The sequence below is a fragment of the Tursiops truncatus genome, chromosome 7 (genome assembly GCF_011762595.2).
Source record: "Tursiops truncatus isolate mTurTru1 chromosome 7, mTurTru1.mat.Y, whole genome shotgun sequence".
NCBI classification, from domain to species: Eukaryota; Metazoa; Chordata; class Mammalia; order Artiodactyla; family Delphinidae; genus Tursiops; species Tursiops truncatus.
The window spans coordinates 91,125,810-91,139,405 of record NC_047040.1 but is presented as its reverse complement, the minus strand read 5'-3'; the positions used below and the strand labels follow the sequence as shown (position 1 = coordinate 91,139,405).

Sequence of the window (13,596 nt, the reverse complement as noted above, 5' to 3'; positions counted from 1 at the left end):
GACTCTCTTTTATGGGGGAAAGAGGTTCATATATTTTTTTAAAATGCATTTCTCTTATTTCTGAGTGATACAAGAATGCAAACTACATATGGTATGAGATCAAGGAATATATTGTCTTATGGGAGATCTCTCTCTCTTTCCCTCTCTCTCTCTCTCTCTCTCTCTCTCTCTATATATATATATATATAATCTCACAATAAGAAATAATAGAGTCTGTTATAAATAACAAACATAACACAGAAAATAAGTGCCTTACGAGCATGGTGACATTGTTTATTGTCAAACCCAGGATACTCTTAAGACTGAGAGTGGGAGGGAGTAAAAGGAGTAAAATTATTACAGTTTTTTGAAATATTTATTTATTGAACAAATTGTTTTTATTATATCGGTCAATTTATAAAATAGTTCTTTTATGTCATCAAAAAGTTTATGAATAACAAATGTTGGCAAGGATGTGGAGAAAAGGGAACCCTAGTACACTGTTGGTAGGAATGTAAATTGGTGCAGCCGCTATGGAAAACAGTATGGAGATTCCTCAAAAAACTAAAACTAGAAAGATCAAATGATTCAGAAATTCCACTCCTGGGTATATAGCCAAAGAAAACAAAAACACTAATTCGAAAAGATACATGCACCCCAATGTTCACAGCAGTATTACTTACAATAGCCAAGATACGAAAGCAACCTAAGTGTTCATCAACAGTTGAATGGATAAATAAGATGTGATACATATATCACCATGGAATATTACTCAGCCATAAAAAAGAATGAACTTCTGCCATTTGCAACAACATGGATGGACCTAGAAGGTATTTGTGCTAAGTGAAATAAGTCAGACAGAGAGAGACAAATACTTGGTTATCACCTATATGTGCAATCTAAAAAAATAAAATGAAAGAATGAATATAACAAAACAGAAACAGACTCCAAGAGAACAAACTAGTGGTTACCAGTGAGGAGAGAAAAGGGGGCAGGAGCAAGACAGACGTAGGGGATTAAGAAGTACAAACTACTATGTATGAAGTAAATAAGCTATACAACAGCACAGGGAATATAGCCAATATTTTATAATAACTACATATGAAGTCTTATCTATAAACATTTTGAATCATTCTGTTGTACACCTGAAAACTAATATAATATTGTAAATCAACCATATCTCAATACAAAAAACTTTAAAATATAGTTATTTTTTAAAAAGTATTTTCAAAAATAAAATTGCAGTGATAATATTTTGTTAGAAATTAAAGAAACTTGGGAAACAAAACCAGATGGGACATTAGCACCAGGAGCAAGTACAACTGTCCCTGGCAAACAAGAAGTGTGGTCACCTGACTTATGAAGTCAGAACTGCATTTTACGTGCTACCCGCTGAGGAAATAATTTCATTATCTCCTCTTGTTGTTCATTCATTTCTTCTAGGGACCCAGCAGTGAACGCACAGAAGGTTCGTGTCCACACGTGGGCTCACGCTCTATAGAGGTTGTTACATGAACCTACGGGTTCCGAGTCTCCATTGCAATTCTGGCATTGTGTCCTCTGTCATTGCCATAGGAGGCGGGACTGGGTGGCTCTATGGTAGAACATTCTGCAGGTTGGGAAAGGGACAAGATTGGAACGAGCCCTGGGGATGTGCTAGATACATTCTTCCATTTGGGTAGATCCCACTATCTGAATTTTAAAATGTTGGGTTTGGGAGCCTCAGAATTAATGATTTTTTTAATCTAAAATATATGGCTAGGCACATAGCACAGGGAGATCAGCTCGGTGCTTTGTGACCACCTAGAGGGGTGGGATAGGGAGGGTGGGAGGGAGGGAGATGCAAGAGGGAAGAGATATGGGGACATATGTGTATGTATAACTGATTCACTTTGACATAAAGCAGAAACTAACACACCATTGTAAAGCAGTTATACTCCAATAAAGATGTTAAAAAATAACAATAATAAAATCATTGCATGTTAATAGAAAAAATAAAATAAAATATATGGCTAGGCTGATAGAGGCAAGAACAGAACTTTTGGCCTCTGGGCCTTTGGGGCAAGCTGGAATCTCTCTATTTCGCATTAGCCCACAGATTTTCCTATCAGCCTTTTGCCTTAGTTATCTTTTGTACCCTCCAAAAATAATTACTGTAGAGAAAAACTTCCTATGTCCTTTTAGTATTTGGTGTTTTCCTATTTCTTAGTATGAAGCTGTTAGAAAAACAAACACTTTGGAGTCAGACAAGTATGCAGTAAACTTTAGGCACATTAATGTCCCCTCGGTGTCAAATTACTCAAATCACCTTATCTAGTTGGGAACAATACTGTGGCGTTTGTGATAGCATTGTGGTCAGGATTAAGTGAGATGTTTCAAGTCAAGTGCCTAGCACAGTGTTTGACAAATAATAGGTGGCCAATAAATGACGGCTAGAATAATGATTAAGGAAGGACTAAAAGGTGTCAGGTCCAGCTATGGAGAAAACTGTCACATAGGCTTCTTCATCCTCTGTTTCAACTTCCTTCCCATATCTTCTCCCCCCAATCCCCACTGTCTCCCATTACCAGTACTTGGGACTCTCATTATACCATTAGACGGCCCTCTTTTCCAAGTCTAGCATCTTTTGTTCCTGATTTATCTTCCTCGTCTCCTTCTTTTCAGACCTCTCAGGCTTATGACCTATGCTTTTTCCGCCCGCCATATCTAACCTTGTAAAGGTTCTGTTAATGTCATTTTCATATGCTAGTCTTGCCAGCACATAAGTCTGTTTTAGTGAAAGTCAACATGATAACTAAGAGAATAAAAGTGCAAACTTAATTTGGAGGCATCAGTAATAGGGAAAGAAGAGAGATTTTTAAAGAGAAGGACTCAATGATAACGATAAAAATAACGAACAGCTAACATTTATTAGGTGCCAACTCTATTTTGCACCATGCTTTATAAGCATTGCCTCATTTAATCCCCTCACCCAATAAACTATGTACTATTAATATTGCTGTTTTTCTCATGAGGAAAATGCACCTTGGAGAGATAAAGCAAATTTCCAAAGGTCATGATACCAAGTAAGCGGGTCAGACAGGTTTGGAACTCAAGTCTATCCAACTTACCGTCATCTGTCTCTCTTACATAGTCACCTACAGGCTAAATTTTCATCAGGGCAGGTATCTATTTGCTCCTCTTATCATCATTTGCTAAAGCCTGGTGTAGTGCCTGGCACATAGTAAATAATCAATCATTGGTGCATGAACTAATGCATGAATATCAATTCTGCCATAACTTCCTCTCCATTTACCTCTCTGGGATCACCTCTTGCATGGAGACACTGCCTTGCCTAACATTCCAAAACTCTGAATTGCCAGTAGTCCCACATATACGATTCTGTTTCCTGACTTCCTGTCCTCTCTACCTGCAATTCCCATTTCCCCAGAAGTCCCTGGGCTAACTTCCACTTACCCTGTAACAGGGAACTCAGGAGTGATCTGCCATGAAGCTTTCCCTCTCTCTGGCCTCTCCTCCCATCCTCTCCCTCACTGTCTCCTTTCTCCTTCCCACCTTGGTCCAACCCAGCCAGAGTTCTTTCCATGTCTGTCTATACCACTAGACCATGGTGTTTTTGAGGGCACATGTCTGATATACTTTTTTATCCTTTTTTATACCTGACATATTTTGTATGTGACATATATTTTCTATGCATCTGGCCTAGCCTAATTTATCAATTCTATGGCATGTTTTTTTCATACTTAACATCTCTGAAATTGATATACATCTTCCAGTTGATGAAATCTTAAAATTATAATTGACAGTGTTTTTTCTGATTTAGTGACATATAAAGAAGAGCTGTTTGCATCCTATAACGAAGGGCATCTCAGGCTTACTGTAATATAATAATTCATATTAAATGAAGGCTATATGAATGAATGAATGAATGAATAGCAATCATAGCCCTCCTCAAATCACATTATTCTTCCTACTTACAACTTAGCTGTTCTGCATCATAGACACTGTGGCAGGGCAACAGCTGAGTATTATTCTTTATTTATGCTGGGCTTTCCTAGAGATAATAGACTCGTTCAAATTATTCTGACTCATTTCTTTCTGGACTGAGGTGATCTGTTCCCTATGCTTTCCTTCCAGGTGAAATTGATCTTCATATCCTCTCCAAAGTGCAGGCTCAATACCCAGGAGTTAGTATCAACACTGAAGTGGTTGAACCAAGTACTGAACAAATCTCCAAGTACAAAGGTACTTGTAATCCATGGTGCTGTAGATCAAATTCTGTTCTGAAAGGCCTGTCATCCCAAACGCGGCCCTTCAATCATTAACAACACAGCTGCTGTGGTATGTTCTTTGTAAACTTATTGAGAGAAGAACCTGATGAATTTGTTTTCTTGGCAGGAATGACGAAACATCTCAGAATATAAATAGTGATGAGAATCCCCCCCCCCTTTTTTTTTTACTGACTCTCCATCCCTCCCCTGGTCGTCAACTATTATTTTTGATATTTATTCTTAGAGACAGAGTCATTAATTCATTCAGAGGTATTTAAACAGAATCCTTGCCCTTAAAGAGCTTACGTTTCATTGCTTACAGCAGGAATCAGGAAACTTTTCTTTAAAAAGGGCCATAGAGTAAGTATTTTAGACTTAGATGGTCTCTGTCACAACTAATCAGCTCTGCCACTGGAGCCCCAAAGCAGCCATAGACAATACATACACTAATGAGTGTGGGTATGTTGCAGTAAAACTTTATAAACACTAAAATCTGCATTTTATATCATTTTTACCTATCATGAAGTATTCTTCTTCTTTTGATTTTGTTCAACCATTTAAAAGTGTAATGGCACAAGATATGAAAGAAGCATGAAATCAGAAAGTAGTGTATATTTTTAGCTTGCAGTCTATTTAAAAATAGGTGGTGGGAAGATATGGCCCATGCCATGGTTTGCTGATTCCTGACTTACAGAATCATATCACCTGTCTTACATCAATTTTCCATTGATAAAATTCACCAGTTGATTTCCCATTAACACCAAGATAATAGTACCTACGTCTGATCAGGATTCTCATAATTATTTCTTATTGACTCCATTCTCTAATTTCATTTAACACTAGAGGAAAAATGAGGATGAACTCTTTGGTCTTCTGGAGATTTATAAAAAAGAAAAATGTGCTTTCTATCTGCTATGTATATAACACTGATTGCATTAAAATTCTAAATGGAAATGGGTTCCGAATTTGCAGTTAAAATTGATGGTGTGCCACCTCTTCTCCGTATTTTAGAGCTTGTAGCCAAGACATCAAACCTCGAGAACATAAAGTTTACTTGGCATAAGGAGACATCATCTGAATATCAAAATAGAATGATGGAGAAAAAAGAACTTCAGAAGTGGGACTTTATTCATATGATTCAGGTAAGAAATATTTATTGTTATACACTCTCAGAAGAAAGATTTTTCAGAAATATTTCAGAGTACCTAATATTTTAACTTTAAAAAGAAAAATGAAAATCTGATTTCTGATTTTACAAGTGACCATTATCTGTCCAAATTGAAGTTAAAGATGTTGACAATACTAAGAGATTCTCTGTAACATTTAAAAACCCAGTTTTCTCTATGCAAAATACCCCCATAGTTACTGATTTTTTTTCAATGCTGGCTTAACTTTTGTGGGATTGAAAGTTCATAGATAGTAGAGTGTAACACATCCTAACACAATTCTCCAGTAACTCTAATGGTCTGGATGGACCAACATCCCAGAGTTTTTCTGAATCCTCTGTTTTTCCCTTCTTTTGATGACCTGGCTCGTGTGCACATGACAGAAGGGCAGGCTAGATGATTTCTCAGGTCAACAAAGTGTTACTGACATTAGTCAGTCATTACATAGGAATTTATTTCCATGGTCCAGCACTTATAGTGTATTTCTTAGAAATATGATAGTGTATTTCTTAGAAATACGATAGTGTATTTCTTGGAAAGGGGGAGACAATTCAGTAGGTGGTATGGGGACATACTTCCAGAGGTCACTGACATATCTGGATAGCATATAGGTGTATAGCCTTTGGGTGTTGGCTACCATTAAAAGATGTGTATATTTTAGAAATACCACGATGAACAACAAGATGCTTTTTGCTTTCTATAGTCCACAAGCACAGTCATCCCAAAGGAATAAAGTTTTTAAAATCATAGGAAGAAATGACTCCAAGATCAGCAATATCCAGGCAATCCTACATCTTTGCTTTCTTAGCGGACAAAATCTTTTACCTATAAGGGAGTCCTAACATTGCTCAGCAAACCTATGTTTCTCTACTAGACTTACTTTCCCACCTTCTCAAACAGCTGGCCCTTGAACAACACGGGTTCGAACTGCGTGGGTCCACTTATATGTGGATTTTTTCAATAATAAATGCTACATGACTGGACGCAGAACCCCAGAAACAGAGAAACTGCATACAGGGAGGGCCAACTCTGTGTTATGTGTAAATATTTGTGCACAGAGCGTTGGTGTTCCTAACCCCTGCCTTGTTCAAGGGTCACCTGTATAACTATCTCATACCTCCCTCTCTCTCCTTATACCTCCTGTAATCCCTCCTCCACCACTCATTTCCAACTGATGACCTCACGTCCTATTCTGTAGCAAAAAGAGAAACCATCAGGTAGAAAATCATCTTTCACTCTCCAAATCTACAAACATAGCTGCACCTGTACGCACCATGTCTTTCTTTCCCCTTATTACAAAAGCCTCCCTTTATCAAAAGCCAGTCCCTCCACATATGCTCTGGATCCCATTCTTATAAAATTCTTCTTTTTTTTTTTTTTTTAGCATTTAAAAAGATCTGTATTCTACAAACATACCAGTGAATGCTATAAATAAGGGAATATGACATAAAACAAAATGAAAAATATATGTGAGACTGTTCTCTTTAGTGTACAGAATTCATGGCAGCTGCTGCACTATCTAGCTACTTAAATAGATCTATAACTATAACTATATTTATATCTATATCTATATTTATATCTATATATAATTCTTATATAATGTTGCAGCTTCAGAGATCATTCACCAGTTTCTCTCAAAAGCTCCACGTCTGTTCTTTCTTTCTTACAGCAACTCTGCTTCCTCTGCATTACTCCTCTGTCCCTCTCCATCTACTCTGCATTTTTCTGTGCTATTTCTCTGTCTCTCTATTGCTCCTTGCGGTCCTAGCATTCTCATGACATCCTTCAACTTGATATTCATAATCAACTGCAGAGCTTCTGTGTCTATTAGATCAAATTTCAGAGCATCTGCTATGACCCGCCTCCTCTTTTCAGCCAGGTCATGTCAGGGATGGTTAGCCATCTTGTGGCTGCATCTGGGTGCCTGTCTATGTATGGTCCCTGTGATGAACAGCATGGAGTGACATGATACTAAATATGGCCTGTGACGCTGCACAAGCTGTGTGCAGCTCCACTGTATTTCATTCATTTGTGTGAGAGGGGCATAGTTTAGGTTGTTTATGCTTTACGCAATAAATTCTATCATGGCATCTACATAAAGCATTGAATTCTTGTTTAAGAGAGCTGAAGATGAGAGGTAAGAAGTGTCTATGGGGGTAGGTTCCAGGGATGTAAGTCCTTAGGGAAAATTTTCTACTGCCAATCTTTAATTCCAAGCTCTATCGTGTTGAGTGGAAAGACCTCTCTCTCCCTGCACTTCACCTTCACCAGAGATGGTTCAGTTATTAAAAATGGGTGGGCTTACTTCACTCTGGGTCAGAAAGAGAAAAACAAATACCGTATGCTAACACATATATATGGAATATTAAAAAAAAAAAAGCTACTGGTGAACCTAGTTGCAGGGTAGGAATAAAGAGGTAGACATAGAGAATGGACTTGAGGACACAGGGTGGGAGGGCAAAGCTGGGGCAAAGTGAGAGTAGCATCGACATATATACACTACCGAATGTAAAATAGTTGGCTGGTGGGAAGCAGCCGCATAGCACAGGGAGATCAGCTGGGTGCTTTGTGACCATCTAGAGGGGTGGGATAGGGAGGATGGGAGGGAGGGGATATGGGGACATAGGTAGGCTTATGGCTGATTCGCTTTGTTGTGCAACAGAAACTAACACGGTATTGTGAAGCAATTATACTCCAATAAAGATCTATTAAAAAAAAAAAAAAGGGTGGGCTGACTCCTAGCACCCTGGAACCATGCATGTAACTTTAGGCTTTATCCAGTCCATTTCCCTAGAGAATCTGTCAACATCAAAACCTGTCACATTTTCCATGATTTTAAAAAAATCATCTGTGAGCCTACGGTGAAGCTAGTGCAAAGGGCTTAATTTTAAAGCAACGCTCCATGAAATGGAATGTTTCTACGGTGCCAGCACCATTTTTGCCCAGAACTACTAAAACTCACAAAATATAAAGTGAGCATTAGAATTCAGTGCCCCCATGTGGAATGCAGACTGTCTCGAGCTATAAATGTCTGTGTTAATGAAGCCAGAAAGAGTAAAGTTTAAGCTGTTTGACTCTAGTTGAGTAAATACCATAGTTTCCCCTCTCCCCAAATATTTTCTCACACTATTATTCTATGTCTATATATAACATCTTTAATTTTTAAATTTCTTAAGTGTTTTGTTGAATAAAAATCCACTCAACTTGAACATCAAACCTTCTAGTGAGTATTTAGTCCAAGCGACAAAGACATTGACATAGAAAAGCATCTCGTTTCTCTCTTCCTTCACTTCTAGATGCTGTATTATGTAAAAGACATCCCAGGCACCCTGAAATTCTTCCATAGTCTCTTAGCTACCGGTGCTAAGATTCTCATTACTCTTGTGTCCGGTAAGTTATTTTCCTTCAGCCTGAATTTTGAAACAGTGATAGTGCATGGATACATGTGTTTGCAGGCAGCTGGTATATTTCATCTTCATTATGAAATTCCTGATTTGGCTTCTGATCAGAGTCAATTAATTAACACAGTATTAGGAAAATCCTTCTCAACAGCTTTCCATTTAGGAGTTCCAGTGGAACTGAATGTCTGTTTACTTCTTTCTCTCGAGCAAATATATCCTTGTTGTCTCTATATAAAAAATATTCATTTAACATACAGCAAATACAACGGATAGGAATGTTTTTAATGAGACTAAAAATAGTAAATATTTCTATTTACCTCCTTTTTGTCTCTTGAATGTCTTTCTCTTCTGTGATGTTTATTAATAAATATCAATAAAATAAAGGTTTAAATATTTGGGACACTATCCTATTTGATTAATTTGCATTTCTAGAGCCATTATCAATGTTCATTTAGGTTTTCTCAAATAAGTATCCAAAATGGTCCCCTTGTTTTGTTTTGTGTTGTCGTGTTATTTTCCAAAGAAGGCATTTGATCATGTCATGTTGTTTCCAATGATACAATAAGTACCACACAGAGAACATAAGTAAACAGATTAGCAAATGAAACACTGACATTGTTGCATGCATTAATTCATTACTTCTTTCATTCAGCAGTCTTTGTGGATTGTCCACACAGTGCTAGGCAGGTTCACTGCACGTACACAGCAGCCTCTATCTCCCTAAGCTTATACCAGACCCTGTACTCAGAAACCATAGGTCGCAAAATGCATTTATTCTTTTCTTTATAAATTTATTTATTTTTGGCTGCATTGGGTCTTCGTTGCTGGCCGTGGGCTTTCTCTAATTGCTACGAGCGGGGGTTACTCTTCGCTGTGGTGCGCGGGCTTCAGTAGCTGTGGCGCCAGAGCTCAGTAGTTGTGGCTCACGGGCTCTAGAGTACAGGCTCAGTAGTTGTGGTGCATGGGCTTAGTTGCTCCCCAGCATGTGGGATCTTCCCGGACCAGGGCTCGAACCTGTGTCCCCTGCACTGGCAGGTGGATTCTCAACCACTGCGCCACCAGGGAAGTTCCCATGTATTCTTAAATATGAGGAATGGCTTTAAGGATGGCAAACATAGCTGTTGCCTATAATCCTGGGTTTGAACTCATGTGGGAGTTTGGCAAATGAGAGTTCCTGTACACAACCTCTTCTCTAAGGGAACATTTGATATACTATTTTTATCTCAGGTTAGTTAAAAATACTCATTTGTGTGGGAGAGTTCTATCTTACCATTTAGAAGGGCTTCTGTAAACTGGATGTTTCCCACCAACCTCTCTCTAAATTAGGACACTTGGGTAAAGCACTTTGTACTGCATTTAGGAATACAGAAGTCAATTTAGTTATCAACACTGAGGGCAGTCTATTCTTGATAATCTGTGTCAATAATAAAGAAACGGTGTTGCAGACAGAAATAGCAATTCATCCAGTAGTCATATATGTTTGATTTTAGGATATATTTCATATCAAATGAAGATCTACTGTTATATATATTTGGTTTATGCTTAAATATTTTCAGAAGTCAAGTATTGGAGTGTCAGAAGGCAGCTCTCTATGAGTCTATGCCTACCAATAAGAAAAAGCCAGCCTAAGGTTTAGGAAGTGGAATGAGCAGTCTACAAGCAACTGAGAATGGACTAAGTGCCCTTATGGATACAGTATTCTGCTGGCTACATCATGAATACGTTAATAGAATCCGTGGTTCATTGGCATCAGGATACGCGCAAACCAAAACAGGTCCAGTGAAATGCAGGATGAGACATAAAATCAAGAATGCTGAGGCGCTTCCTAGCTGTGTGAACTTGGTCTGTGAGTCTTAGTTCGTGCAAGGCCTATTTCCAGATAATCATACCTACATAATACGGCATCTATGCATACATTTAGTTCACAGGTACTATGTCTATATACACTCATGGGGAAAAACAAATCAAAGAAAGGGAGTAAAAGTGCAAAAACCAGTTAGCTTTCATAAAAAAAGGTATTTTGAGTCAAAACTTATTCATTCTGTAGTTTGACGGTGGAGATGTTTTACTAACTTTTTCAGCACACAGCTTACAATTTTTCATTACTGCACACAGCAGTGGGAGGCAGGTATCCCAAAGAGGAAAACACTGGTAACACACAACCCTCTTAACTCCGTGCTCTTCCTAAGATACCAGCTCCTTACTTCCCCCTTCTACCCCTCTTATGTGTTACCTAGAGCAGTTTAACTCCCTTTTGCTCTGCCTCTCTGACCTAGATAAACCCGTGCACCTATAAACCCATCTTAACAACAGTGTTGTTAAGTTGTTATATCTTCTAAAGCTGGGGACAACATTTTTAGGACTCAACCTAGTTGTTGCTGTCCAAGGCAGCATCCTGTAATTGTATAGACATGAGAGGCCACCCCATCTTTGGTCTGGGTAAACTATCATTGTATTTGCTGTGCTCTTTCTTTCTATTTCAATTTTTACTCTTAGACCCTTTCCTCTGAACCAGACTAACATAAACAACTGCCTTCCTCCTATCACCACCTGAATGTCCAACGGGGACCTCAACCTTATGTCTCCGAAACCAGATGCCTGATAACACATTTAAACATGTTCCTCCCTCATTCTTCCCATTTCCAATAATGGCAATTTTCTCTTTTCAGATGCTTGGGCCAAAATGACTGGGATCATCACTGATTCTTTTCTTTCTTTCACTATCCAAATTATTATTGTTAACAATATCCAAATCATTAGCAAATGGCATTGGATCTAGGAGTGTAATATATAAAAAATTCAACCACTTCTCATCACCTCCAATCTTGCTGGTGCAACGTAACATCATCTAACACCCAGATTATTGCAGTAGCTTTCTTACTGTTCTTCCTGATCTGTCCTTACGCCCCTATAGTCTATTCTCAATACAGAATAGTCCATCTGTGTGGCCAGAGTGACCTTATGAAAATGCAAATCAGGTTAAGTCACTCTAATATTGTGTTGTCCAATATGGAAGCCACAGTTGGCTACTGAAAGTGAAATGAATCAAGATGAAGTAACACTTAAAATTCACTCCCTTAGTCACACTAGCCACAGTTTACATGTTCCATAACCATAAAGTGGTTACTGGCTACGATACTGGACAACGCAAATATGGAACATGTCCAAGAGTCCAGAAAGTTCTATTAGACCACACTACAATGGCTTCTCATCTTTTTCCATATGATTTAGCACCCAGTCTACTCCTCACCATCACCCATACAACCTCCTCTCCTTCCACGCTCCCCTGTGTTCACTCAATTCCAATCTCACTGGCTTCCTGGCTAGTTCTTAACATGCCAAGCCTGTTCCTGCTTCAGGTCCCTTGCAGTTGCTCTTCTCTCTACCTGGAGTAATCTTCTCTCTGATATCTGTGTGGATTGCTGTCATGTCTCTGCTCAAATGTCACATTATTAGAGAGACTATCTGCGACCACCTGATATAAAACAGCAACCCATCCAACTCTTTGATCCCCCTTATTCCTTGCTCTGATTTGTTTTTCATTAGCACTCTGCACCATCTGATATATGATTTATTTACTTATTTAACTTTCTCTCCTCCCACCCCCTTCACTCCTTGAACTGAGCTACACAAAGGCAAGAATTTCTTTCTTTTAAATTGACTGCTCTATTCCAAGCATCTAGTGTACTGGTTGGCAGAGTAGGTAAAGGAAAAGAAGAATAGCTGAAAGCATGAATTTTGTTCTGTTGCACAGGAACCAGTGGCTGGGACAAGCTATGGAAAAAGTACGGATCTCACTTACCCCGGGATGACCTCTGCCAGTGTGTCACGTCATCTGACCTCATGCAGATGCTGGACAAGTTGGGGATTAAGTATGAGTGTTATGACCTTCTGTCTACCATGGACATATCTGACTGTTTTATTGATGGCAATGAAAATGGAGACCTGCTTTGGGATTTTTTGACAGAAACCTGGAACTTTAGTACAACAGCACCACCTGATCTCAAAGCAGAAATTATGAAAGATCTACAAGAGCCTGAATTCAGTGTAAAGAAAGAGGGAAAGGTTCTTTTCAATAACAGTCTGAGTTTCATAGTGGCTGAGGCATAAATGTCCACCATGAGAATGTATTCAAAAACTATAGTTTGAACAATTTTGATATTCACTTATTTGTGCATTAAAATTATAAATATATCTCATAATATAAACAGAGCATTTTCTCTGATATGCAAAATCTAGAAAATCCCAAGATATTCTTGGACTTCCCTGTGGAATCATACATGACACTGCTGGTCTTATCCCATCCCTTCTATCGGTAAAGAGACTACATGCTGTCTACACACCACATAATCTGGAAAAATGAGACAACTAAGTTTCACGGGCTTATTGACAATAAAACCCTTTGCATTTGTTGATTATAATGGAATTTCCTGGAATACTAATAAAATATGTGCTATGGATTTTTAAAATACTAATAAAGTATATGCTTATTGATACCTTGGACATTAAGAAAGCATATGTTTATTGATTTTTCCTCTTCTGTGAAGAAGTATTTCTCTATGTGCATTTCTTTATTGTAGTTTCTTATTTTTATAGATTACTCTAATTAACTTTGTTATGTGCTGTCATTTCCTCCCACTTTGTTTTCTCTTTTAATTTTGTCTATGATTTTGTAGTGTTTTGTTTGTTTTCTGCTATACTGAAGTTTTTCTACTTTATTCAGTCAAATTTAGTTTTTTTTCCTTTTTTAATTTCTGGACTTCTGACACATTTTAAAAG

General features: G+C 38.1%; 1 protein-coding gene across 3 annotated transcripts in view; it reads left to right on the top strand.

The window, feature by feature from the left end:
• Positions 1-13,347, top strand: part of HNMT (histamine N-methyltransferase) — a 32,483-nt gene extending 19,136 nt beyond the window's left edge. Inside the window, exons 2-6 of one of the 3 annotated variants that reach the window (XM_073807744.1) lie at positions 1,423-1,447; positions 4,117-4,224; positions 5,262-5,392; positions 8,713-8,806; positions 12,572-13,347. In XM_073807744.1, the coding sequence (XP_073663845.1) occupies positions 1,423-1,447; positions 4,117-4,224; positions 5,262-5,392; positions 8,713-8,806; positions 12,572-12,927 (714 nt within the window). In that variant the 3' untranslated portion in view covers positions 12,928-13,347. The remainder of the gene's footprint in view (positions 1-1,422; positions 1,448-4,116; positions 4,225-5,261; positions 5,393-8,712; positions 8,807-12,571) is intronic. The other 2 variants (XM_004317531.3, XM_019925509.3) reach the window with 2 other exon arrangements.
• The last annotated feature ends 249 nt before the right edge of the window (positions 13,348-13,596 follow it).